The sequence below is a fragment of the Gilbertella persicaria genome (genome assembly GCF_025201335.1).
Source record: "Gilbertella persicaria strain CBS 190.32 chromosome Unknown B0P05scaffold_11, whole genome shotgun sequence".
Lineage (NCBI taxonomy): Eukaryota > Fungi > Mucoromycota > Mucoromycetes > Mucorales > Choanephoraceae > Gilbertella > Gilbertella persicaria.
In genome coordinates, this window is record NW_026251972.1 from 1 (window position 1) to 22,633 (window position 22,633).

Sequence of the window (22,633 nt, forward strand, 5' to 3'; positions counted from 1 at the left end):
AGCAAGTTCAAAAGAAGGTGGTGTTTCGCTTTCTATCAGCTGATGTGTATTTGTTTGTAAGTATTGGGAAGATGATTTGGTGACAGTACATTGAAAGTAACATGCTGAATCTTCGTATTCTACAGCTGATGATACACAAAGAGGAGAAGGGTTAATCAATGCTTGACTATTGCTCATGATGTTATCTGGCGTTGTTGCTGTTGTGGTTGCATGTGATAATAAAGAAGCACTACAGAAACTCGTTTGTCTAGGTAAAGGTTTGATGGAAACGGAATTGTTTGTAGTGGCCATGCGCTGCAGCATACTTGCATCTTCTTCTGAAATATGGGATAGCTGCTCTCTAAACAGGCTGTATGGTTTATAATAAACGTATGAACTTGATGTGTCTGTAGGCTGAAGTGTATGTTTTACAAGAGGTGAACGCTCATCTAAATCTTGTTGATAAACTGCAGCAGCAATACCCAAAAGGCATGGATCAGCTGGCTGAACTGTAGTAGACAGTGACAAGAGAAACAGAAAAACAGAGCCAATCAAGATAGTAACCATCAAGGTATCAAAGTCATGATCGTCGTCAAGAGACCAACCTATCCCTACAGCCATAATAGCAGATATCATTTTTCCATATTGCCTTTCATGTACTGCATAAAAATGAGTATATATATATATATATATATACAATAAAGTTCGAATGATGCTCACCATACATAATTTTATAATCACCCAATATCTTGATAATGGCACTGTCAACCAACACCTCCAAAGGTTGATAGAATAAACCATCTAGAATAGAAGAAAAGATAGCGACGGGTAATGTTATTGTTATCCAGGTAGGTGGTACAGAGAGTACTAAAAGGATAGCAGCTGTACCTACAGTAGTCAAAAGGGCAGTAAACACACCATGAAGTGTTGGTCGATGGTCCACAAGATCAGCCCAAAATGCAGAGGCTGGTACCTTTAATAACATCACACAAGCAGTGAGCATAGATATTGTCAGAAAACCAAATCTCAATCTGTGGAAATAATACAAGCATAAATAAGGATGAATGCTTGTTGTAGCTGCGTGTGCTGCTGTTAACAATTTAGTCCAGAACAACATTGTCTAAAGAAAAGAAAAAAGAAAAGTGGAAAATAGGAACAGAAAGAAAGAAAGAAGAAGAAAAAAAGATATAAACTTCACATAAATAATAAACAATAAACAAAATAAAGCAGCCTTCTCACATCAACCAAAAGGGGGGGGGAGGACACCTTGGCATGAATCACAAACCCTTCAACTCCGCACTGTATACCTTCTCAACTTGTTGCAATAATGTCTATTTCAATGCATTTATTCTTGTTTAAAAGAATTATTCATCACCAAGAAGAGCAAAGGGATTGACTACATGAAAAAAATAGGGAGAAATGATGAGTAAGCCCTTGAAATGAGATCAATTAGAACCTACATGTCTTCTTTTCTTTCTCCTTCTCCTTCTTTCTGTCCTTTTCTTTACGGAAAGACATAACAACATCGCTTTGATTAGGTGTTCTGGTGACACCTGGGATAAATGCCATCTTTACTGGAGGAACCTTAGCGAATGGGCTACCAGCTAAAGCCAAAAGCATAGTGCGGTCATAGTGGGCACGGTTACCTAGGTTGATTCATTAAAATCCACACTTGCTTTTTTGTATATGTATAAACAACCATATCCAAGACACTTGTTTAGTTTTTTTTTTCAAAAAAAAGTCTTTTCAAAACGTGACTTTTGTCTGATAAACAGTTTTTGGAAACTAGAAGTTGCTAGATTGTAAAGGAGATCTTTACCTTGTTCAACAGCCATGATCAATAGTTTGGGACAAGAAGTTGAAAAAATCAAGACGAAAATTTTTATATTAGTTTTAGCCAATCAGATCATGTTTATCTGATATTCAATTCTCTCATTGTGAACAAAGAAGGAAAGGCATTTTTATTGAATCTAAAAAATAGCATTTGCAGCTTGGCTTCCAACTATAAATAAATAAGGTGTAAATGACAAATAGATGGTTATATTCAACTTACGTGTTGCACCAAAACCCCATGTAGCAGCTGTAGCAATGTTACCACCAAATTTCTTTGCCATATTAGCCACTTTCTTGTCTCCACCATTATGGTCTTCTTCCGGATTGTTCCCGACATTATTGATAATAACAGTTGAGGGTTGACCATAGTTCTGCTGTACTGGTACTTGGGTGGGTGGAGGCGCATACATAGCCTGAGGAGGAGGAGGATAGCTATAAGGTGCATTATTGTTATGATTATTATTGCTGCTAACGATGCTGTTGGTGTATGATGATTGGGTATTAGGTATAGAGAATGAAGGTTTAGATGATGTAGGTGGGACCCAAGGACGTTTTGCTTTAACAGGAGGTCTATAGTTAAACTGTGAGGAGCTTTGTTTTGATAAATCAAGGCAAGCTTACGCTATTTTCTTAACATGGTTTTGAGGAAAGATACCCGACTTTCCGTTCACTGTACCCTTCCACCAATCATCATTCACTAATCAAAGTGGTATTTTAGTTCTAAAATACTTATGACAAACAACATACCATATTCAGTGACTTCTATAACATCACCTTGCTTAAATGATAAGTCAGTAGTAGGATCTTCTCCATCATAATCATAGAGAGCCTCAGCAGTAGCCAATGGTAGAGGATCATTGCTTGGCTTTTGAGTATAAGCGGGTGGAGGTGGTGTTGTTCTTTCAGGTTCTGAATGTAGAATACCTTTAGGTGAGGGTATGTGTGGTTGAGGCTGTTGTGCCGTTTGCCACTCGGGTGTACGTCTAACTGGCAGTTTTGGAAACTCACGAGGCTGAGGAACAGGTGGTGTAGTACTATGTGCCGAAATTGCTGATTTGCGAGTGGGCAAAGGCGGCTTGTCAGTCATAATCTGTTGCTGTTGCTGTTGTTGCTGTTGCTGTTGTTGTTGCTGCTGCTGCTGAATACGAGAAGGTAATAGACCAACCACTTCATTATATGTTTTCTGAGCCAGAAAATTATTGTCTTTAAGAAACGACAAGTCTTTCAAAACAGACTCTAGCACATAATTAGCGACGTAGCAATTAGAATCATCCATGATAAAAAGAGTATAATAAAAGAAGAAAAAAAGGAGAAATATATATTTAGTGACAATTTACGAAAATGAAATGAAATGCGGGAATTTAAACATGAATTAGTTGTCCGGTAATTCAATGTGACACAAAACATTAAATGCTCCAAGAGTATTAAAAAAAAAATGCTCCAAGAGTCATGCATCTGTCAGAATACCGCCAAAAAAAGTTGTTCGCTCTATGCCTAGCATATCCAGCCGAAATGAGGAACTTTATTATAGAAAGACGGCTATGTTCTACAGTAGTCATACTGCTAAAAAGCAAGAAATGGCTACTAGCTCCACCAAGGAAGAAAAAGAAGATCCGCTTTTCAGGTTAACTAGTCAAACACGCGGTGTATATCAAGCTAGCGAATGTCAACTACTATACCGTTCACCTTTGACAGGTACAAGTTTGATCTGAAACTTTATAACCGACACTTAATATTGAAAGAAACAGATATTGATTTTTAAGACGACGAAGAGTATCTCGATCTGCCTGCTGAGCTAGTTATAAGATCTACAGATATTGATGTTGATACTTCGCAGCATAAGATCGGAAGAAATCAGATAGAGCAAAGGAGTAGACTGAAGAAGGGGAAGAGGTGTTACAAGCTGAGGATTTATTATCAAAAACCCCTATTACCACAGTAAGTACCTCTATACCAGACCATCAAGCTTCCTTATACTTTCATTTTAGCCATGCTGATCACTTACGAAGGTTTTGCTCGTCCAAAAAAGGGCATGGCTAAAAAGAACCGGTGAAATACAAAAGGCCAGATTTCTGGATTCGCTCGTAGACAGAGAAGACAGAGAAGACAGATAGTGGAGAAAAGAGACAATATATATAAATTAGTGCAATGATTGTAGAAGTTCAGCTGACCTCATAACCTAATAGGTTGGTATAAATTAGATCAATTCGTCGGAAACAGAGGCACAGGTGTAGGAACAAGAATTAAAGGCCATCGTAGATGATATGGTGAAAAATGGCTCGAAGAGATGCATGGAAAAAGAAGCAATGTCTGTATCATTAACGAATAAAAGACTTTACGGACATGCATCTATTGCTTCGAGCATTTAGAGCGCCCTTGTTTTGTTGAAGAAAAGAATAGAAAGATGATCAAAAGATCAACAAAGGGTAGCTTGATATGTAACAATCCTAAATGTGTCTCTATAAAGCATGGTTGATCTACCAAATCTTAGGATGCCCCCTCATCTCTTGTAATAGGTTTATCTGGATTGACCTTGTGCCATCTCGGACTGCCTATCCTCCGCTTCTCCTAAAATCAAATCAGTCAATACGACACTGACAGATTCAAGACTCAAGCATCTGTTCTTCTGAAAGAAGAGAAGAATAGCCTATTGCGATGAAATTAAGGACTAGTTATTAGGATCTCATCCAATCTCTAATTTTGTGGCTCATTTATTGTTGCATTTAGCATTATTCTCAATGTGATACGAACATCTAAAGCCATGTTTTATATTTACCTTGGCTTAAATGATTACACCGAGCAAAAAAAAAAAAAAAAAAAAAAAAAGCCTGGCGCTTGAAAGCACTATTGGATGCTCCTCATGCCTTATAGCCCCAAACTTTTAGCTTTATGACATAAAATAAACAAACATTAGCATGAAACTTAATTCCATGGTATTGTGTATCCGTTGACTGCACATCTATCCCAAGGCTTTTGTATTTTACAACCAGCTATGAATTTCTAACAATAGAAATGATACTCATCTCACCCCACGATAATTCTTGCTGCTATTTGCTTTAAATAGTTTCACATAAAAATAATTATAGCTGAACTTAATATAGAAATTGATGCAGTCGGGTGCAATGAAAATTTAGATTCTTTTGAGTTAAAGGCCCAAAGAACATTCATTAGAACCAAAGAAACAATACACCAATATTAAGTCAATCAGTCTTTAATTTCTAGTGTATGATTTGATTCTAAGCTCTGTTTGTCGTCATCAACAAAGCATTGAAAAACCTATTAAATGGCACTATACTTGTAATGATAGCTTCTTGATATGCATTACAAATCTAGATTTACTTATACATTTACACTCAGAAATACTTGTTGATTTTGAATGGGTTTTCAACAAAAGAAAAATATATGCATTCCATCCTTAAGTAAGCTCTTTCTGTTGCATGATAGATTAGCATCATAAGACCTGTAGAATAAAAGCTTAAGTTGCTTATCTTAAAAAGAGGAAGGACTAATATTTGGTGTGGGCACTTTTTTGCATTTATTAAAGCTTGGCGCCGACTTTTCATGCTTCCGACTAAGTATGCACATTCCTTGTTGAAAAACAGCTTTCACCTTTAGTTGATATGTGTGAGTAATTCATCTCTCTTCTATTCACATTACCTAATATAAGTAACAATATTGTTTATTATTTTATTTGCTTGGTTTCTAGAGTCTTTTTTTTTTTTCAAATAAAGTCTAGGAAAAGTTGCGAAAATCACAGAGCATGATAAGGCATGATGAACCAAAATTTATTTTCATGATGGTCAATGAAGCCAAAGATTTTATAAGGATCTATGCTAGTTTAATTCATTTAAAAATAAGCATACATGACCATTTTGGCTAGTAAAATAGGATCATCTTTACTGTCTTCATCCTCCTTTATGGGGTTATCTGATTAGTGGTTGTTATTTTTGATGGGTTTTATCATATTCTTACTTTCTTAACCCAATCAATTTCGAATAGAGCCTGTGTATTCAGGAAAAAAGTATCATTTTGATACTCGGGCTATTTTTTTTATGCACAATTGTGCTCGGGCGAAATTGAATTGAAATAACGATTCTTGGTGACGTTTCATACGCTGATATTTGAGGGCTGCATTATTTCTCCTTTCTCTTTTTTTCTTTATTATTTTTTTTTTGTAAAAAAAGAGATAACCTTTGCTTGTTCTAATAATATCAATAAAAAAGAGGAACTATTACTTGAGGCTTTTCTTTGTTCAAGACTAGTTCACTAAAAAAAAATACCAGCAAACCATACTCCTTTAAAAAAAAACAAAAAAAACTTTTTTCTTCAAAAAAAAAAAAAAAATGTCTTCACCTACTGCTGAAAACAATGGTTCGTCAACTACCACACCTGTCGAACAACAACAACAACAACAACAACAATTGGGTGGTGCAGGTATGACTGTTCCTTCCGCTTCTGCTTCTTTATATGTTGGAGAACTCGACCCTTCAGTTACCGAAGCCATGTTGTTTGAAATGTTTAACATGATTGGACCAGTAGCCAGTATTCGTGTTTGTAGAGATGCAGTCACTAGAAGATCTTTAGGTTATGCCTATGTCAATTTCCATAACCTTGTTGATGGTAAAAAAATATAATTTATCAATATCATGATCATTTATACCTATTATGATTGAAACCAGCTGAACGCGCTCTTGAATCTCTAAACTACAGTCTAATCAAAGGACGTGCTTGTCGCATCATGTGGTCTCAGCGTGATCCTGCTTTGCGTAGAACTGGTAATGGGAATATCTTCATCAAAAATTTAGATCCTACTATTGACAATAAGGCCCTTCATGATACCTTTTCCGCTTTTGGCAACATTTTATCTTGCAAAATTGCACAAGACGATGAAGGAAAATCAAAAGGATATGGTTTCGTTCATTATGAGACAGAAGAAGCTGCTGATACAGCTATCAAGCACGTCAATGGTATGCTGTTGAACGATAGAAAGGTGTAAGTACAAGAATGAGTTTATCCTGGTCATGTTGATTTTCTTTGTTAGTTTTGTCGGTCATCATATTCCTCGTAAAGAACGTCAATCAAAAATCGAAGAAATTCGTGCACAGTTTACAAATGTATACGTCAAGAATTTATCAGACGATGTTGATGATACGCAATTGGATGCTATGTTTAGTAAATTTGGACCCATCACTTCAGCCATTGTTTCACGCGACGAAGAAGGAAAATCGCGTGGATTTGGGTTTGTCAATTTCGAAAACCACGATGATGCCTATCAAGCTGTTGAAGCCCTCAACGAAACAGAATACCATGGTCAGCAACTCTATGTATCTCGTGCACAAAAGAAGAACGAACGCGAAGAAGAACTTCGACGCCAGTACGAACAAGCCAAGCTGGAAAAACTGAGCAAGTTTCAAGGTGTCAATCTCTATGTCAAGAACCTAGATGATGATATCAACGATGATCGACTTCGACAAGAATTCTCTGTCTATGGCGTCATCACATCTGCTAAAGTCATGCGTGATGAAAAGACAGATGTCAGCCGAGGATTTGGGTTTGTTTGCTTTTCTTCGCCTGAAGAAGCCACAAGAGCCGTGACTGAGATGAACGGCCGCATGTTAGGCTCTAAGCCTATCTATGTTGCGCTTGCTCAACGTAAAGAAGTACGTCGTTCTCAACTCGAGATCCAAATGGCTCAAAGAAACCAAATGCGTACTATGGGTATGCCCGGTGGAGTTGCAGGTGGTTATATGCCACCAGGTGCTCCTATGTTTTATGCCCCTCCTCCACATCCTGGTAACAATGGTGGGTTCTTGCCTCAAGCAGGTCAACGACCCATGTTCCCCCAAGGCCAGATGATGCCTCGTCCTCGCTGGGCTCCACAACAAGGATTTCCTCCTCAAGGTATGCCTCAGCCTGGTTATCCTCCAATGCAAAGGCCTCCTCGTGGACCTCGTCCTCCCCGTGCCAAGGATCGCAAGCCCGAAAATATCCAACCACAGGGCGATAATGAAGGAGTAGATGCTGGGTCTAATGAGGGACAGAACTCTTTATCTGCTAATGACCTTGCTGCTGCTGCTCCTGAAATTCAAAAACAAATGCTAGGTGAAAGACTGTATCCTCTCATGTAAGTATAACATCAGTATCTTATGTATGATCATGACACACAATGTAGTACTGCACAAGAGCCTGAATATGCAGGTAAAATTACCGGTATGCTTCTAGAAATGGATAATGCAGAACTCTTGCATTTGCTTGAAGACAGGGAATCGTTAAGCAACAAAGTTCAAGAAGCAATGGATGTACTTGAGCAACATTTAGCTACCAACACTGAATAAGACCTTTGTCTTTTTTTTAAAAAAAAGAAAATGCATAATAAACCTTTTGCCTTTTTTTTTTGTTTAATTATGAAAAATTACAAAATGGAAGAGGGGGGGGGATAATACAGTTTAATCAGAAGCAGAGATCATGTTTTCAGGTCTGACCCATTGCTTGAATTGTTCTTCAGTCAAATAACCAAGAGAAAGAGCGGCTTCAGCCAAAGTAGTGCCTTCCTTGTGAGCTTTCTTGGCACACTTGGCAGCCTTATCATAACCAATATGAGGGTTAAGAGCAGTGACCAACATCAAAGATTCATTCATAATGCTGTTGATCTTCTTTTCATTGGCTTGGATACCGACAACACAGTTCTTGGTGAAAGAAACAGAAGCATCTGAAAGAAGACGAACAGATTGAAGCAAGTTCTTGATCATGACAGGCTTGAAGACATTGAGCTAGAAAGAGAGAGAGAGAAAAATTGAGTACAGACTAAATAAAATAGCAATACTTACTTCGAATTGACCATTGGAACCAGCAACAGAGATAGCAGTTTGGTTACCCATCACTTGAGCACACACCATGGTCATGGCTTCACATTGAGTAGGGTTGACCTTACCAGGCATGATAGAAGATCCAGGTTCGTTTTCAGGCAAAGAAAGTTCACCAAGACCACAACGAGGACCTGAACCAAGGTAACGGATATCGTTGGCAATCTTCATAAGAGAACAAGCAACAGTGTTCAAGGCACCATGAGCTTCAACAATGGCATCGTGAGCAGCGAGGGCTTCAAACTTGTTAGGAGCAGTCTTGAAGGGCAAACCAGTGATTTTGGCAATAGCATCAGCGACCTTGACATCGAAACCCTTCTTGGTGTTGAGACCTGTACCGACAGCGGTACCACCTTGAGCAAGGTTGTAGAGACGTTCCAAAGTACCTTCGACACGAGCAATACCGTAGGTCAATTGTTGAGTGTAGCCAGAGAATTCTTGACCGAGTGTCAAGGGAGTGGCGTCTTGCAAGTGAGTACGGCCAATCTTGATGATGTGGTTGAATTCTTCAGACTTGGCTTGAAGAGCATCGCGCAAGGTAGTCAAGGCAGGAATAAGACGGTGACTGATTTCAACTACAGCAGCAACGTGCATAGCAGTGGGGAAACTAAGCGGGATTTTTAGGTTCATATGCATCATAGACCTATCACTTACGTATCGTTGGAAGATTGACTCATGTTGACATGGTCGTTAGGGTGAACGGGGGTCTTGGAGCCAAGTTCACCGCCGAGAAGTTCAATAGCACGGTTAGAAATTACCTATCAAGACATCAGCATCTATCTACACACACTCTCTCTCTATCCCCAATTACCTCATTGACATTCATGCTATAGAACATATTAGTCTTTGTTGGCTAATACATGATTTACTTACTTGGTTTGAGTACCAGAACCAGTTTGCCAGACAACAAGAGGGAAATGATCAATCAAAGTACCATCGATAACCTAAAACCTAGGTTAAATAAATAAAAACAAACAATCACTTACTTCATCAGCAGCCTTTTGAATTGCTTCACCAACCTTGGGATCCAAACCATAAGTAGCGTTGACGATAGCAGCACTCTTCTTCAAAACACCAAAGGCACGGATTAAAGGTTCAGGCATACGTTCACGTTCACCACCAATGTCAAAGTTTTGAAGAGATCTATCAATCCAATCAATATCTTGAGTTAACGTTGATTTATTCTTACCTTTGAGTTTGAGCACCCCAATATCTGTCAGCAGGAACTTGAAGGTCGCCAAAGGTATCACGTTCAGCACGGAATTTTTGCTATATTTAAAATAAATAAAATGTCAGGAACACAAAAGCTGCCTTTATTGTTATTTACCAAAGCAATAGAAGCGCTGCTGAAAAGGCGGTTAGAACGGTTAAGACCAGAAGCTTGGCTCAAAAACTTGGAGGTAGAAGCACGCAACATGGTGAGATAAAGATTAAAAAGAAAAAAAGAAAGGGAAAAGGTTTAGTTGATGGCTATTTAATTCGTGGTAGGGAAATGGACCGGGGTGGGGGGTTTTTTTTTTTCATGCTTGAGATCAACTCGAGTTGATGCTCCGATCCAACACATTCAAGTGTATACCCCACATTTGTTTAACGCTGTTAAACATATACCTATTTGCATATTGATATTGACATATAAAAATAAATACTGGGAGCAAAACATTAAAAAAGAAGAGATACATATCTTTTTATATTGGCGTTTTTCATGTCAAGAAGCGTTCCTATTTGTTCCGCTTTTTTACCTGTGATTTTCAAACAGAGCAATCTATGCATCAATATCTTAAAAGAGCTTTCTTGACATTTGTGTGACGAATGATACCCTTTCTTTTACTGTTATTTTATGAGTGATGGGCATCATAAACTATGTTTATTTATAAAGGAAAGAAAATATAGAAGAGAGTACTTAGTTAAAGAAGGTTCTGCTGGGTGAATGGCCGAATAAGGCAACACGAATTTGAGGCAACATTTCTTCCTTGGTAATATCCAAACGAGCACCAAGTGTATTATCAACCGTGATTTTTCCATTAAGGCCAGTCAAAACAATACCACCAGCACTAATGAAGAATAAACATATATACATCACATACAGACATTACTTACTTAGAGGAAGGAAGGTATTCTTCATCAATCGTAAAAGAAGGTCGAGTTTTCATGGTTTCTTCGTATTTATCGGCAGCACTTTCAGCAGCACTGTTTACTTGATCAACATCTTGTTCACGACAACGGATGACAACTTGGTCTTCCATAAGGGAATAAATACCCTGAAGAATAAGACCTTCAAGCAATGTTGCATATCGGTCTTGATCTTCAGAGACTTCATGAATACGCTTGTCTGTCTCTTCGAAGAGATCATCAAGCACTTGTTGACGCTCTTGAAGGATACGAAGACGTGTTTTGTTGATATGGTTGGATTGAGCACTTTTTTTTTATATAAAAAAAAATTAAGGAGAGATAGAAAAAATCAGGCAAAGTGTTTCAGGTAAAAGGACATTTTTACTTACATTCTCTTTTGAACTTCGGCTTGCTTGATTTTGCGTTCAAAGACAGACTCAATATTCAAGGATTCTTGACGAACAATTTTAGCCTAATATTAAAGGTTAAATAGAGAAAAGAGATATGACTCTACCTTTTCAATATTGAATTCTTCGTCGGCCTAAATAAAGACAGTTAAGACAATATTTGATAAAAAGCATAATGTACCTTGACTTTGATTTCTCTGGCCTTTTCAACGGCTTCTTGTTTGATGAAGGCAACCTATAGTACGCGTCTATGTTTAAGGAGTGTTTCAAAGAATTGATAAGCTTACCATCTTCTTCATTTCGTTAAAGACTTCATCGTCATTAAGGGGTCTGGCTGTAGTGGACATATTGACTTGACTAGACAAGTTAACTTGTAGTTTTTAAATACAGAGATACTTACAAGATATACTGAAAGAGAAAGAAAAAAAAAGCGAAAAAAAGGATGAAACTTGCAGAATACGCACACAGCAGAGAATTGGAGTTTGAATGGATGATGATGACGGTGGGGTTTAAAATCCTTTTCGACCCGCCCTTTCGACTAGACCATCAAATCAACCTTTAACTTTGAGATTTTACGTCAATGCACCGCATTCCACTTCTACATACATGATATTATCAGCTAAAAAGGATGTATTCATTTATGGTGAGAAATGTAAAGAAGTGTTCTCTAGGTATTTTGCAACACTTATTACTGTCAAAAAGACAATACCAGCCCAAACTCATTTGGTTTGTAGCAGACACTGATTCGGCAATGAAAGGCCTTCTATACAAATCAAAATAAATCCTATTGATCAACAACAATTCTCTTGCATACTTATTAGAGAAGCAATATTGACGCGATTCAATAACTTCGGATGTTTTTGTCCGATAGCAGTCCAAAAAAAGAGGTGCCTGAAATCTGATAATCCTTTCGCTCTCTCTCTCTGTCTCTCTGTCTATCAGCTGATTTCTGCCCCCCTCCTTTTTTTTTAAATAATAATAATAATAACATTGGAACCCCTACGTTCTTACTCTTCTTCTTACTCTTCATCATCATCATGACCAAAGACCTTTCACCCCCAGCTACACCACCTACTTACAGTCCAATACCTCATCGTCTTCATCTACATACAGATATTGAACATGAACATGAACAAGAACTTGTTCAACTAAAAAGCTCCTTTTTGCTCCTAACAGCCCAACAAAAACAATACTTTTTAAACGATATCATAGCCAACTGTTGTGATAATTCCCAACTTACATTTCTAAACAGCATTATTGCCCCACGCCTAAAAGTAGACTTCTTAAAGCAATTACCACCAGAAATAGCACTTCATATCTTATCTTATATTCATTCACCATCTACACTCACCCGTGCTACTTGTGTATCCAAGCATTGGTATCATCTTATTCGTGACCATGATACACTATGGAGATCACTATGCAAATTCTATCATTATAGGACTGAGAACATCAGTTGCTATAGAGACTACTTTAAACGCCGGTACAGTATTGCATGTGCCTGGAAACAAGGTGGCAAGATCACGACCATTGACGGTGGATTTTCTCAGGGCCTTGTTACCTCTTTACAGTTTGATGAACAATTCACTGTGGTGGGTTGTGATAATCATCGTATTGAAGTGTTTGATACAAAGTCAGGCAAAAAGATCAGGACATTAGAAGGACACGAAGGTGGTGTATGGGCATTGCAGTTTAAAGGAGGTGATGAACATGATCCTGAACGAGTCTTGCTTTCTGGTGGATGTGATAGGTACAGTGTGAGTACATTCCCTTAAACTAACCGTATGATGTAGAGATGTTCGTGTATGGGATCTAGATCAAGGTAAATTACGCTATGTCTTGCGTGGTCATTCCTCTACTGTCAGATGCCTCAAAATAAGAGACAAGCGGATTGCCATCACTGGTTCACGTGATACAACGCTCCGAGTCTGGGATATAAAACGGGGTGTATTGCTGCATGTCTTACAAGGTCATCAAGCCTCTGTTCGGTGTGTGGATGTTCATGGTGATATCGCTGTCTCTGGTTCGTATGATTCCACTGCCCGTATATGGGATATCAAGACAGGCAAATGCAAGCGTGTCTTACTAGGCCATATTTCTCAAATCTACACGATTGTGACGAATGGTACGATCATTGCCACTGGTTCTATGGATGCTCATATCCGTATCTGGTCTGTTGAGACAGGCGAGTGCCTTGCTACTCTTCATGGTCACACATCGCTGGTAGGCCAATTACAACTATCAGGTACAACATTAGTGAGTGGGGGTGCAGATGGTTGTTTGCGTGTATGGGATATGGAGACATTTGAATGCACTCAGCAATTCTCAGCACACGATAACTCTATCACTTGTCTTCAGTTTGACGAAAATCATATCTTGAGTGCTGCTAATGATGGCAAAGTCAAATTATGGGATATTAAACGCGGCAGATTACTAAGACACTTTACTCAACCCTCAAAAATTGTCTGGAAGATCCAGTTCAATAGTACAAAAGCCATCGTATTAATGCAAAGACAACGACCTGATGGCTCAGAAGAAGGGAGAACAGTGATGGAAATACATGATTTTGATTCGTCTACTTTATGATATCCCCCTCTTTATGAATAAAACAGAATAGGAGAGATAAACAGGTTACAGGAGTCGATCTCTTCCTTTCCTTTTTTGGAAAACGCTGAAAATCGAAATCGACTAATTGATATTTATGCACAAATCAAAAAAGAGTGCAGTTCGAAAAATCCTGCTAGTATAAATACGTGCGCACGCACCCTAATTCTTTTTCTTTTTCTTTTTTTTTCTCCCCCGAAAAAAATCATGGAATCTAGCCAAGCCATTATTTCACTCAACAGGCTTAACCAAACACCTTCTCGCCAATCCATGCCTAACGCAGGCCCAGCTGAGTTCACTCGAAGAAAAAACTGGTCTCAGAACATACTTGAAGAACTACGTGATGTCATTCATGTCTTGTCTTCTGATCTCAACATTCTCTACTGTTCTCCTGCTTCGCGTGAATTCTTAGGCTATCAACCGAATGAGTTAATGGGTCGCAGTTTTACTGAATTTGTTCATGTAGACGACGTGGATGTATTTGCTCGAGAATTTCGTACTTCTCAAAACAATGGATCCGTCATGAGAGTCACTTATCGTTTTCTTCGAAAAGACGGTAAGCACACAACATTAGAAACAAGGGGCCATTTCTTTAAGCAAGGATTTTTTGGTTCTGCTCGAAGTGTGCCTGCTGAAACGACTCGAATGATGGATACTTTTCTTGACTATAAGATGGAAAATGAAATGTTGAAGCGTAAAGTCGCTATTGCTAAAGCCAAGGCCAATCAAACCAAAAACAAGAAACAACATATTCCTTCTCCTCAAAGTAGTACAGTGTCCAGTGTTCCTAGTGACGATTTCCTTCAACAGCAACAAGAGAATGACGATGATGATTTTGAAGACGAATTTGAAGACTTGTTTTCTAGTACATCGAATGCTTATGGCTCTAATGTGTATACACAGGGTGTATTGAATTCTTATGATCTCTCTGAATCTGTCTCTCTCTTGACGGGTCTTCATTTTGATTTGGGTGAACGTTCGCGTGGTATTTCGATGGGTGTAGAAGGTGAATTGTTCAATGCTTTTCCTTCTGCTATTGGTGACCCTGCTTCCAGTATGGATGATAAATTCAAGACGGGCAAAAAAAGACGTAATGATGATGATATCGAACGTATCTGCACAGATTGTGGCAGAACAGATGCCCCTGAGTGGCGAAAAGGTCCCAAGGGGCCCAAGACGTAAGCCAACAAAAAAATATATTTTTTTATTTATTTTTTTATACAGACTATGTAATGCATGTGGATTGCGCTGGGCCAAAAACAACAAGACTCAAGCAGATGATATGCAGTCTTAAAGAAGGGGGGGGGAGGCTCTTTATTTATTGCCTGTAATCATTCTAATAAAATAAAAATGAACATCCTTTATTATAAACTTATACACTTACTTTCCAGTACCCACAGTAACACCCAAGAGACCAACACCAAGACCAGCAAAGACAACAGAGACAATCAACTTGTCTCTTTTGCCACGGATCCAAAGGGGGAGTTGAGAAGGGGCTTGAAAATATCTTTGATTGGCAAGTACGTTATTAGGACGGTTCACAAGCATGTTTAAAAGAAACAAGAGAAAAGAAGGAGGAAAAGGGAGGGGGGTTGTTTATTTATTATTTAGTTTGTGTAAGTGAGAATCACCTGAGAAAATAAACCATATACAAAAAGAAGAGTAACACAATAGTATGTAACTTTAGTCATTAGAGCATATTTACATATAAAAAAAGTGGGTATAATTGACAGCATTTTAAAGGTCTGTAATGCGTTTGATACGATTGCATTCAGACAAATGTTGTCCTCTATATTTAATGAGATGTTCACCATTGTCTTTAAATGTGACAGTCTTGTTTACAGGACATCCCTATATAAACATGAGTAATTTATTTATATTTTTCTATTTATTTACCTTTGCACTATTGGAGCATTTATAATAAATGCTTTTGAAGCCTGTCTTTTTATGGACCGTATTGCCGTTGTTCTTCCATAAATAGTCATCGTTATAAGGGAATTCTCTGGTTTCGATAATAGTAGTAATAGCCTGCATTTCCCTTCGGCGACGCTTTTGAGTACTTGAATTTGAGTCTTCATTTTCAACAGGAGCTGAGCCAGCAGCCAATGTGTCTCGATGTAGAGAAAAAGGTCTTTTAGGGGCAGGATGATCAGAACAACTAATGAACATAGATGAGTACCAGTGCATGCATAAGCAGGCAAAAACTTACTGTAACTGATGATGGATAGGCTTCAAGGAAGTTTGAATCTCAGGCAACTTGAGGTCTGAGCGAGGTGATGGGCTGAGAAGCATTTCAATGCTACTGCTGTTTTTTCTTTTGGTATGCAATGTGGTTGGGGGCTGATAATGTTCCAATCTGGGTAAAGCAGTGGGCTTAGTGGGTGGTGATGGCTTTTGAATGGGTGCCAGTGAGGTTTCTTTTTTTGATTGTTGCTTGTGCAAGACATAATCAATTTCTTTTCTGCGTAATTTAGCTTCTTCAGCACGTCTGCGGTCCTCTTCTACTTTACTAGAGAGGATTAACTCGAGCAATTCAGGTTGATCGCCGTAGGTCTGAACCACTTTTTCAAGATTAAGAAAAGCATGGCTGTCCATGGTGGTTAATGGTGGTGATTGCTGTTGTTGTTGAGGGCACCATGGGTTAGACAGTAATGTTGTGCTAGACTTGGAAATCATATTTGGACTCTTTGATGAAGTAGGTGGTGAAGGTGGATAATAATCAATATCTCTTTTTTGTTGATGATGTGAAGATAAAAGTAAAGAACGACTTGTAAGCATTTAAAGAGAAAAAAGAAAAGATAAAGGGAGAAAAAGAATAAAAAAGAGAAGAAGGGGGAGAGAGAAAAGAGAATATTTATATGTAAAAAGGGAGCAACGGGTCCTTTCATATGAGCGAGATAGACAAGGAATATTTTTTTCTTCCCGTCAATTACCTAAAACTTTTCTGTTTAAAGACAACGAATGGAACCTATCACATGGATTCTCATTGTATTCTATCTTCCCGCAAGGTAACATCATTCCTTCCCATTTGGCTTATATAAACCATCATTTGTATTCCCGACATTAGAAAGAAAAAAAGAGTAAACAACAGACTAAAAAAAATAGTGGGATGCATACTGACGTTTATTGAGTTTTTTTGTCACTTTTCCTTGGGATATGACATGATGTATTTTGGTAAAAAAAAAAACAAAAACAAAAAAACAATGGAGTTAGATCAACAGTCTGTATAAATTCTCACGGCGTCTTTTTTCTTACTTTGATTTTCCAGTATACAAGACTGTATAGAGAAAGACCTCCTTTTTTTTTTTACAACTGAAAAATGGTGATGTTTAAAATCCAAAATAAGCTTAGGGAATCTCATTTGTTCATTTCTTCCCGTTTTCATTACCCCGCTTTTTATTAATTTTTCAGTCTTTTTCCCATTTCCCACTTATTTGGCTGAGAATCAAATAAATGTCTTGCTGTGTAAAACATATGTATCTTAGAATTAGGGACCGAAGGGTCCTTAACTTTTCTGAGGTATTGGTCTATTTTTTTACTCCACACTATTTTTTTTTAAAAAAAATCTCCTCTTTATTCTTGATAGCCTTTTTTTTATATCTTTTTTCTTTTTCTTCTATGTATTTCTTTTTTTTCTCCTTGTGTAAATTTACACATACACATAGAGTTGCCCGAAAGTCTCCGTAGGGACTTGAGGGACTTGATTATGAAATTCATTCTATAGGCTGGGATAATACTTACAACTGTATCCCGATTTCACATCATACAGAAACCAAGTTTCACACTTTCCAATTCACTCTTGTTGCCGTGAGTAAAACAAAAACCCTCCTGTCCCTACTTTTTCCCAATGACCAAAAATAAAAATAATGACTATAAACAGAAAGGATTGTTTGTCTGTCTAGACATCCTATAAGTTACAAGATTTCTATATTGCTTTTATATAAGGCAAGTCAATCACAGCGAGAAATTTTTAGGGACCAAAGGGTTTTCTTTTGCTTCTGTTTAGAAATGCATGGCAATTTCGAGAACACAGACTTCAACATGAATTTTAAGCAAAAAAAAAAAGAAAAAAAACATGTCTTTTTTTTTTCATTTCACACAGTATGTCAAGTGAGAAAAACAAGGCATTAAGTAATTCTCACATGTCATCAGAATATTCTTTTTGATTCATGAATGCTAAAGGAAATGTTTAATGAGTTACACGCCCAAGTTGTGGAGATGGAAGCTTATTTTATGTTGTACGAATATCATATTCGATCGAAAGTATGTGTGTGTGAGAACCATAAACTCAATGTACATATTCATCATTGGTAACTTTAATATGAATGCCAATGAAGTTTCTTTTTGTTTTGTTTACATAGATAATTTTACTTGGTACTAGAGATCATTGGTCACTCTGTCTCTTTTGATCATATCCTCATCAAAGAAATCTATTGGATTCTTTTTTTACGGCCATTGCGTCTCAACAGAGATAGAAAAAAAACAAGCCCCTTATTTTAGCTATCATGACAAAACCTCCATTTCTAGAAAAAAAATAAGTTTATCTATCCAAAGGTTGTATTACCCACAAATAGTCTCTTTGTATTTTGTTTAAGAAAAAAATTACTGTATTGGATGAAGAAGAGCTCAGGCAAGGAAACCCCGGGTTTCAAGCACTACTTGAAGCAAAGGCGGTCTCCGCTAAAGATACCAATTTTGAAAGTAGAAGTTTCTATTACAAACACAAGCTTACTGCTCTCCAAAAAGATAATGCGTTAGTAGTTGAATCAGAAAGAAGATCGTTGAACCAAAGCTTTATCAATAAAAGAACTAAATATAAAATTTGAGGAAGCATGTCGTTGTCTACAAGAAAGCAAAAATGTGGTGAGAGGTTTACATTAAAATTCAAGGATAAGGCTATGGGATACAAAGAGGATTACAGATCGTATCTGCTCATAGGAGCGTACATGGCTAGATCCAAGGGCAAAGAAGAAAAAAAAACAACAGTGATCTATAAGACAAGGAAAAGGCAGTACGCTAATAAACCTTTGATCAATTAATAATGATGTTTGGCGATCGGGGCATGGGTGTTGGCTCAAGAGCCAAAAAACACCTGCGATATGTTGGTATTTGTAAGCAAGACATTCATGCTTATTATACATCTTGGGCTGGTGTCTTCTGTTTCGAGAAATACTAATATCCCAAGCAATTAATCAAAACCAAGTACTCTATTAGTCTCAATAAATAAGTATCCATTGTATCCAAGTAAACATGGATCTATTCTGCCTCCAAAAGAGTGATTCTAATTCATTGTCTTGTTTAGATTAATTCTTCTAGTTTTAATTGAATACAGCGATGATTTGTAGTGCATTACAATGTTTCTTTGCTCGAGCCTAACAAACACTATAAGATTTATTAGCAAAGCTCTTGATTGAAATGCCTAGTTTTGTTAAAGCAATGAACTATTAATAAAACATAGAGAAAAGTGCTTGGATTCTTTTTCTTTTACAATCAAGTATAATTCAAAGCAGAAAAAAAAGCACAACGTAAAACTTTTGGAGGCTCCTAACAATTCTTGTCTATTTCCTCGAGATATGCAGCTCTTCATTAGTGGGATCTCCGTTTTAAAGATAGCTCAAATACCTTATATTTGACATACGAGCAACAAAGTACATTCCCTTCAGAGCAAAAAGGAAGCATAAATCTTCAAATCTATTTGTCCCAGTAACATCAACCTAATAAGCACATCCTACTGTAAAATAATGGATCCTCTGGAAATCTAAGCCACTGTCTTACAAGCATGAAAGTAAACTTGTACTTTTTTTTTTCTTTTTCTCTTTATCACGTTTACTATGGGGAAGCAAAGACAAAAGAAAAAGACATCGAGAAGAAGAATGAACCCTATTCAAAGAAAAGGAATAGAGGCTGGTGTTAGCCAAGCTAGTTCAACAATACCTACACCAGAACAAGTAATACCTGTTGTTGATCGAGTAAGTTGATTGAGTTACAAAGCACAAAGGCAACTCACTACAAAAAAAAAAGCTTTCTTGTGATAACCCAACAGAAAGAGCCTGGGCAGCAGCTTGTATTTCAAACCTTGTTATTTCAAACGCACAAACAAGAAAGATCTTGCTTACCAAAGGTATTGTTCCAACATTGATTCAGAGGCTTGGTGATAACCAACAAGAGGTTCGGGATGAATCACTCGGTGCTTTAAGGTAAACGAAAGAGACACAAGAAGTGAACTTAATGGGCTTGATAGAAACCTCGTGTCTGTGGATAATACAATAGCGAAAGAATATTATTCTCGAAATATCATGGAACCTTTGTCCATGTTACTTCCACAAGTAAAATATATCCATTGAATGAAGCATACATTGACATCATTAGATTGCGAATACGATCAACTCCATAGTGCAAAAGGAACCTATTCAAGATGAAGCAGATCAAAACAGAAGAACAACAATTTGGGATGTAGCAGAGAATTTCATTTACATTATTTGGTGCATTAGGTAAACAACAGAATGGTACAAAACCAAGACTGATTGTGCTGTATGTAGTGAAGCATCTGATAAGTATATCAAAGCTATTAACAGAATGAACCTTGTATCTTTTTTGACATCATTTTTATTAAACAATGGCCATTGTCCATCTCGAGTGGTGATTGCAGCAGGTAATTCAATGATTGTATTATTTCACTCATTAAAAAAAAAAAAAAAAACTAGGTCAATGTTTGACTACTCTGACTGATGATAACAAGGATTTGTATATTGAATTCGAAAACCATCCCGAATATACGCAATCTTTATTAAGCATTGTCAAGAATGAGAATGAAAATATCCTTGTTCAAGTATTAGCTTGTGGTAAGAGAGATGACTTGTAAAAGAATGCCATTGACAGGTTTTTAGCTATTCTGACCAATGTGCGTGATGTAGTGCGATTGTCTACTTCATGGGATGATGAGGGCGATACTGCTAGTGAACTCAACAAAATTTTGGTTCCTGTGCTTATGAAAGCATTAGACTATGATATTCAGGAAGCTGCAGCACATACTATTACAGCTGTTCAGAGTGGAGTAAAGTATATGCTGTTGTTTTGACACTCTATTGACACTTCTTGTTAGCGTATGCATCTCCACAAAGAAACGTCTGATATTACACCTAAGCCAAAGCAACCATTAACCAATGAAGAAATCTTTGTACAAGGCGTAGAAGACAAACTGTCTATTATTCAATTAGCACTTGAATTATTAGCAGACATATGTGTTCAGGATGATGAATCAGAAGGTAAAAGAAAAAAAAAAGAAGAATGAATAGATAAAATGATGTTATATTAACATATTAGAAAAAGAGGACGGTTATCAAGATGAGGCTATGATGGATGATGATGATGGTGAACCAAAAGAACAAGAAGATGAAGAAGATGAAGAAGATGAAGAAGAAAACACTGGGCTGTTTGCTGATAAACCTGTTGTGGACGAAGCATTTATTCAAGCAAATCCTGTCTTACATGCTTATATATACCAAATATTTCCACACTTAATCCGACTCTCGACTACAACTCCAATTTCATACCAACAGACTTCATTAGCCCCTACTGTCTCACAAAACATTGTGTTGACTCACCAACGTACATTAGAGTGTTTAAATAACTTTTTGCTTGCCATGAATGACATTCCTGGTAAATACTGGTTCAAGACACACAGGACAGATGCTGTGCAACTATGGAGATGGCTGTTTACTATTGCAGATCAAGTGGCTAATAGTAATCCAGAAGAATGGGCAAGAAATGCTATTTTGGAAGCAGTGATAGGCTGTTTATGGGCTCTAGGAAGAGGACTTGAGCAAGATATTGTAAATAATCTATTGAAACAATTTTTTATTCTAATCTTGTATTAGCCATTGGAACCTACAGATGTGGGGGCTTTATGTGGAACATACGAAATGATCCCACTAGAGACAATGCGTGTCAAGATAGTAGGCTGCTTGGGTCCTATTGCAATGCGCAAAAATGATATAGAAACAAACAAGGTAAATAACAAAATAGGATTGATAAAATGATTGATATTTCAAATAGGTTATTGGTGTGTTTGTCATGAAATTGTTATCAGAAAAGAAATACAGTAGTCCAGCAGTGATAGTTGAAGCACTAAATCTAGTGTATGATGTCTATAGTGATTGTGCATTTGACTATGATTATCCAGTCTTTATTCAAGGTGACTTCTTGAACGCGTTGAGACAGGCTGTTTCTTCTGTTCGATCTATGGTAAAGTGTTAGGTTGTATCTGCTTGTTATTCACTTCTGATTGTTTTTTTAGGTCAAAGCAATTGATCGTAGAAGAGACTTTGATTTAAGAATGAGAGCAGATGAAGCACTTGAGAATCTAAATGCATTTATCAAGTATAAAAAGAGCGAACAAAATAGACGAAAATAATAAAAAGTTTCATACTATGAATTATCAATTTAACTACTCATTCCATAAAGCATTTCATTTACACATGGCTTTTGATGATACAGCTGTAGTCTGTTTGGTTCCTTTTTTTTTTAAAAGAGGCTTTGGTCTCGAAACAAGAATAAATCAATGACTCGGCGATACAAATGTTGTGTAATATAACATTGGTGCCACAAGCTGGACTGCTCAATTGATTTGAAATACAAACACCTTTTTATTCGAATCATTATAAAATCACAATATTTTTTTTAGGGCACATAAGTAAACCAGTTAAATTGTTTCCGAGGTATACTAGACCTGTGCTTCTTATTTTAAGATTTACTTTTCTCTTTTGTTTATCCTTTTTTTTTTTTTGTAGCAGTTCTTTGACAAAAGAGTTATTTAAGGGTGGAAGGGTTTAAGGGTTT

The 22,633-nt window shown here is 37.2% G+C and overlaps 11 protein-coding genes across 11 annotated transcripts; 4 read left to right on the forward strand and 7 right to left on the reverse strand.

Moving 5' to 3' along the window:
• Positions 1 to 7: 7 nt before the first annotated feature.
• B0P05DRAFT_585272 (uncharacterized protein) lies at positions 8 to 1,096 on the reverse strand (the record flags this gene model as incomplete). The annotated part of the gene is made up of 3 exons (XM_051582424.1): positions 8 to 39; positions 90 to 638; positions 700 to 1,096. 3 exons carry the CDS (start codon positions 1,094 to 1,096, stop codon positions 8 to 10), a joined length of 978 nt encoding a protein of 325 aa, XP_051436704.1.
• A 247-nt stretch (positions 1,097 to 1,343) lies between these two features.
• B0P05DRAFT_635726 (uncharacterized protein) lies at positions 1,344 to 1,888 on the reverse strand (the record flags this gene model as incomplete). The annotated part of the gene is made up of 3 exons (XM_051583601.1): positions 1,799 to 1,888; positions 1,440 to 1,625; positions 1,344 to 1,375 (listed from the first exon to the last, which is right to left on the reverse strand). The coding sequence occupies exons 1-3, from the start codon at positions 1,812 to 1,814 to the stop codon at positions 1,344 to 1,346; spliced, it is 234 nt and encodes a 77-aa protein (XP_051436705.1). The 5' UTR covers positions 1,815 to 1,888.
• B0P05DRAFT_533542 (uncharacterized protein) lies at positions 1,889 to 3,107 on the reverse strand. Its single transcript, XM_051577220.1, has 4 exons — positions 2,560 to 3,107; positions 2,434 to 2,509; positions 2,033 to 2,382; positions 1,889 to 1,981 (listed from the first exon to the last, which is right to left on the reverse strand). The coding sequence occupies exons 1-4, from the start codon at positions 3,086 to 3,088 to the stop codon at positions 1,950 to 1,952; spliced, it is 987 nt and encodes a 328-aa protein (XP_051436706.1). The 5' UTR covers positions 3,089 to 3,107; the 3' UTR covers positions 1,889 to 1,949.
• Positions 3,108 to 6,101: 2,994 nt separating this feature from the next.
• On the forward strand, positions 6,102 to 8,153 carry B0P05DRAFT_533561 (uncharacterized protein). Its single transcript, XM_051577221.1, has 4 exons — positions 6,102 to 6,432; positions 6,492 to 6,804; positions 6,854 to 7,936; positions 7,985 to 8,153. Exons 1-4 carry the CDS (start codon positions 6,156 to 6,158, stop codon positions 8,145 to 8,147), a joined length of 1,836 nt encoding a protein of 611 aa, XP_051436707.1. The 5' UTR covers positions 6,102 to 6,155; the 3' UTR covers positions 8,148 to 8,153.
• Position 8,154: 1 nt separating this feature from the next.
• On the reverse strand, positions 8,155 to 10,410 carry B0P05DRAFT_487495 (fumarate hydratase precursor rhizopus oryzae). Its single transcript, XM_051575276.1, has 8 exons — positions 10,003 to 10,410; positions 9,865 to 9,944; positions 9,662 to 9,818; positions 9,549 to 9,619; positions 9,487 to 9,502; positions 9,330 to 9,433; positions 8,640 to 9,282; positions 8,155 to 8,582 (listed from the first exon to the last, which is right to left on the reverse strand). The coding sequence occupies exons 1-8, from the start codon at positions 10,090 to 10,092 to the stop codon at positions 8,259 to 8,261; spliced, it is 1,485 nt and encodes a 494-aa protein (XP_051436708.1). The 5' UTR covers positions 10,093 to 10,410; the 3' UTR covers positions 8,155 to 8,258.
• Positions 10,411 to 10,768: 358 nt separating this feature from the next.
• On the reverse strand, positions 10,769 to 11,538 carry B0P05DRAFT_466197 (ATP synthase subunit; the record flags this gene model as incomplete). Its single annotated transcript, XM_051574313.1, has 5 exons — positions 10,769 to 11,090; positions 11,174 to 11,256; positions 11,299 to 11,325; positions 11,373 to 11,426; positions 11,479 to 11,538. The coding sequence occupies 5 exons, from the start codon at positions 11,536 to 11,538 to the stop codon at positions 10,769 to 10,771; spliced, it is 546 nt and encodes a 181-aa protein (XP_051436709.1).
• Positions 11,539 to 12,228: 690 nt separating this feature from the next.
• On the forward strand, positions 12,229 to 13,777 carry B0P05DRAFT_466447 (WD40-repeat-containing domain protein; the record flags this gene model as incomplete). Its single annotated transcript, XM_051574337.1, has 2 exons — positions 12,229 to 12,941; positions 12,985 to 13,777. 2 exons carry the CDS (start codon positions 12,229 to 12,231, stop codon positions 13,775 to 13,777), a joined length of 1,506 nt encoding a protein of 501 aa, XP_051436710.1.
• A 200-nt stretch (positions 13,778 to 13,977) lies between these two features.
• On the forward strand, positions 13,978 to 15,367 carry B0P05DRAFT_533574 (uncharacterized protein). Its single transcript, XM_051577222.1, has 2 exons — positions 13,978 to 14,973; positions 15,020 to 15,367. Exons 1-2 carry the CDS (start codon positions 14,003 to 14,005, stop codon positions 15,087 to 15,089), a joined length of 1,041 nt encoding a protein of 346 aa, XP_051436711.1. The 5' UTR covers positions 13,978 to 14,002; the 3' UTR covers positions 15,090 to 15,367.
• On the reverse strand, positions 15,046 to 15,375 carry B0P05DRAFT_21576 (uncharacterized protein). The gene is made up of 2 exons (XM_051573250.1): positions 15,194 to 15,375; positions 15,046 to 15,131 (listed from the first exon to the last, which is right to left on the reverse strand). Exons 1-2 carry the CDS (start codon positions 15,341 to 15,343, stop codon positions 15,114 to 15,116), a joined length of 168 nt encoding a protein of 55 aa, XP_051436712.1. The 5' UTR covers positions 15,344 to 15,375; the 3' UTR covers positions 15,046 to 15,113.
• A 157-nt stretch (positions 15,376 to 15,532) lies between these two features.
• B0P05DRAFT_569969 (uncharacterized protein) lies at positions 15,533 to 16,471 on the reverse strand (the record flags this gene model as incomplete). Its single annotated transcript, XM_051581282.1, has 3 exons — positions 15,533 to 15,646; positions 15,692 to 15,953; positions 16,005 to 16,471. The coding sequence occupies 3 exons, from the start codon at positions 16,469 to 16,471 to the stop codon at positions 15,533 to 15,535; spliced, it is 843 nt and encodes a 280-aa protein (XP_051436713.1).
• A 3,147-nt stretch (positions 16,472 to 19,618) lies between these two features.
• On the forward strand, positions 19,619 to 22,336 carry B0P05DRAFT_533582 (armadillo-type protein). The gene is made up of 12 exons (XM_051577223.1): positions 19,619 to 19,764; positions 19,817 to 19,992; positions 20,037 to 20,121; positions 20,165 to 20,286; positions 20,335 to 20,447; positions 20,500 to 20,637; positions 20,683 to 20,849; positions 20,898 to 21,060; positions 21,125 to 21,627; positions 21,673 to 21,804; positions 21,851 to 22,039; positions 22,092 to 22,336. Exons 1-12 carry the CDS (start codon positions 19,627 to 19,629, stop codon positions 22,206 to 22,208), a joined length of 2,043 nt encoding a protein of 680 aa, XP_051436714.1. The 5' UTR covers positions 19,619 to 19,626; the 3' UTR covers positions 22,209 to 22,336.
• Positions 22,337 to 22,633: the final 297 nt, after the last annotated feature.

Bases quoted from the DNA above. Each gene is read 5' to 3' on its own strand.
- B0P05DRAFT_533542 (XM_051577220.1), bottom strand. From the start codon at position 3,088: ATGGATGATTCTAATTGCTACGTCGCTAATTATGTGCTAGAGTCTGTT. The intron at 2,510-2,559 runs GTATGTTGTTTG...CACTTTGATTAG, and splicing joins TATAGAAGTCACTGAATATG to TGAATGATGATTGGTGGAAG. The intron at 2,383-2,433 runs GTAAGCTTGCCT...GTTTAACTATAG, and splicing joins AACCATGTTAAGAAAATAGC to ACCTCCTGTTAAAGCAAAAC.
- B0P05DRAFT_533561 (XM_051577221.1), top strand. From the start codon at position 6,156: ATGTCTTCACCTACTGCTGAAAACAATGGTTCGTCAACTACCACACCT. The intron at 6,433-6,491 runs GTAAAAAAATAT...GATTGAAACCAG, and splicing joins TTTCCATAACCTTGTTGATG to CTGAACGCGCTCTTGAATCT. The intron at 6,805-6,853 runs GTAAGTACAAGA...TTTCTTTGTTAG, and splicing joins CTGTTGAACGATAGAAAGGT to TTTTGTCGGTCATCATATTC.
- B0P05DRAFT_487495 (XM_051575276.1), bottom strand. From the start codon at position 10,092: ATGTTGCGTGCTTCTACCTCCAAGTTTTTGAGCCAAGCTTCTGGTCTT. The intron at 9,819-9,864 runs GTAAGAATAAAT...TTGGATTGATAG, and splicing joins TGGGGTGCTCAAACTCAAAG to ATCTCTTCAAAACTTTGACA. The intron at 8,583-8,639 runs GTAAGTATTGCT...CTCTCTTTCTAG, and splicing joins GTTCCAATGGTCAATTCGAA to CTCAATGTCTTCAAGCCTGT.
- B0P05DRAFT_533574 (XM_051577222.1), top strand. From the start codon at position 14,003: ATGGAATCTAGCCAAGCCATTATTTCACTCAACAGGCTTAACCAAACA. The intron at 14,974-15,019 runs GTAAGCCAACAA...TTTTTTATACAG, and splicing joins GGTCCCAAGGGGCCCAAGAC to ACTATGTAATGCATGTGGAT.
- B0P05DRAFT_21576 (XM_051573250.1), bottom strand. From the start codon at position 15,343: ATGCTTGTGAACCGTCCTAATAACGTACTTGCCAATCAAAGATATTTT.
- B0P05DRAFT_533582 (XM_051577223.1), top strand. From the start codon at position 19,627: ATGGGGAAGCAAAGACAAAAGAAAAAGACATCGAGAAGAAGAATGAAC. The intron at 19,765-19,816 runs GTAAGTTGATTG...CAAAAAAAAAAG, and splicing joins TAATACCTGTTGTTGATCGA to CTTTCTTGTGATAACCCAAC. The intron at 21,805-21,850 runs GTAAATAACAAA...TATTTCAAATAG, and splicing joins ATGATATAGAAACAAACAAG to GTTATTGGTGTGTTTGTCAT.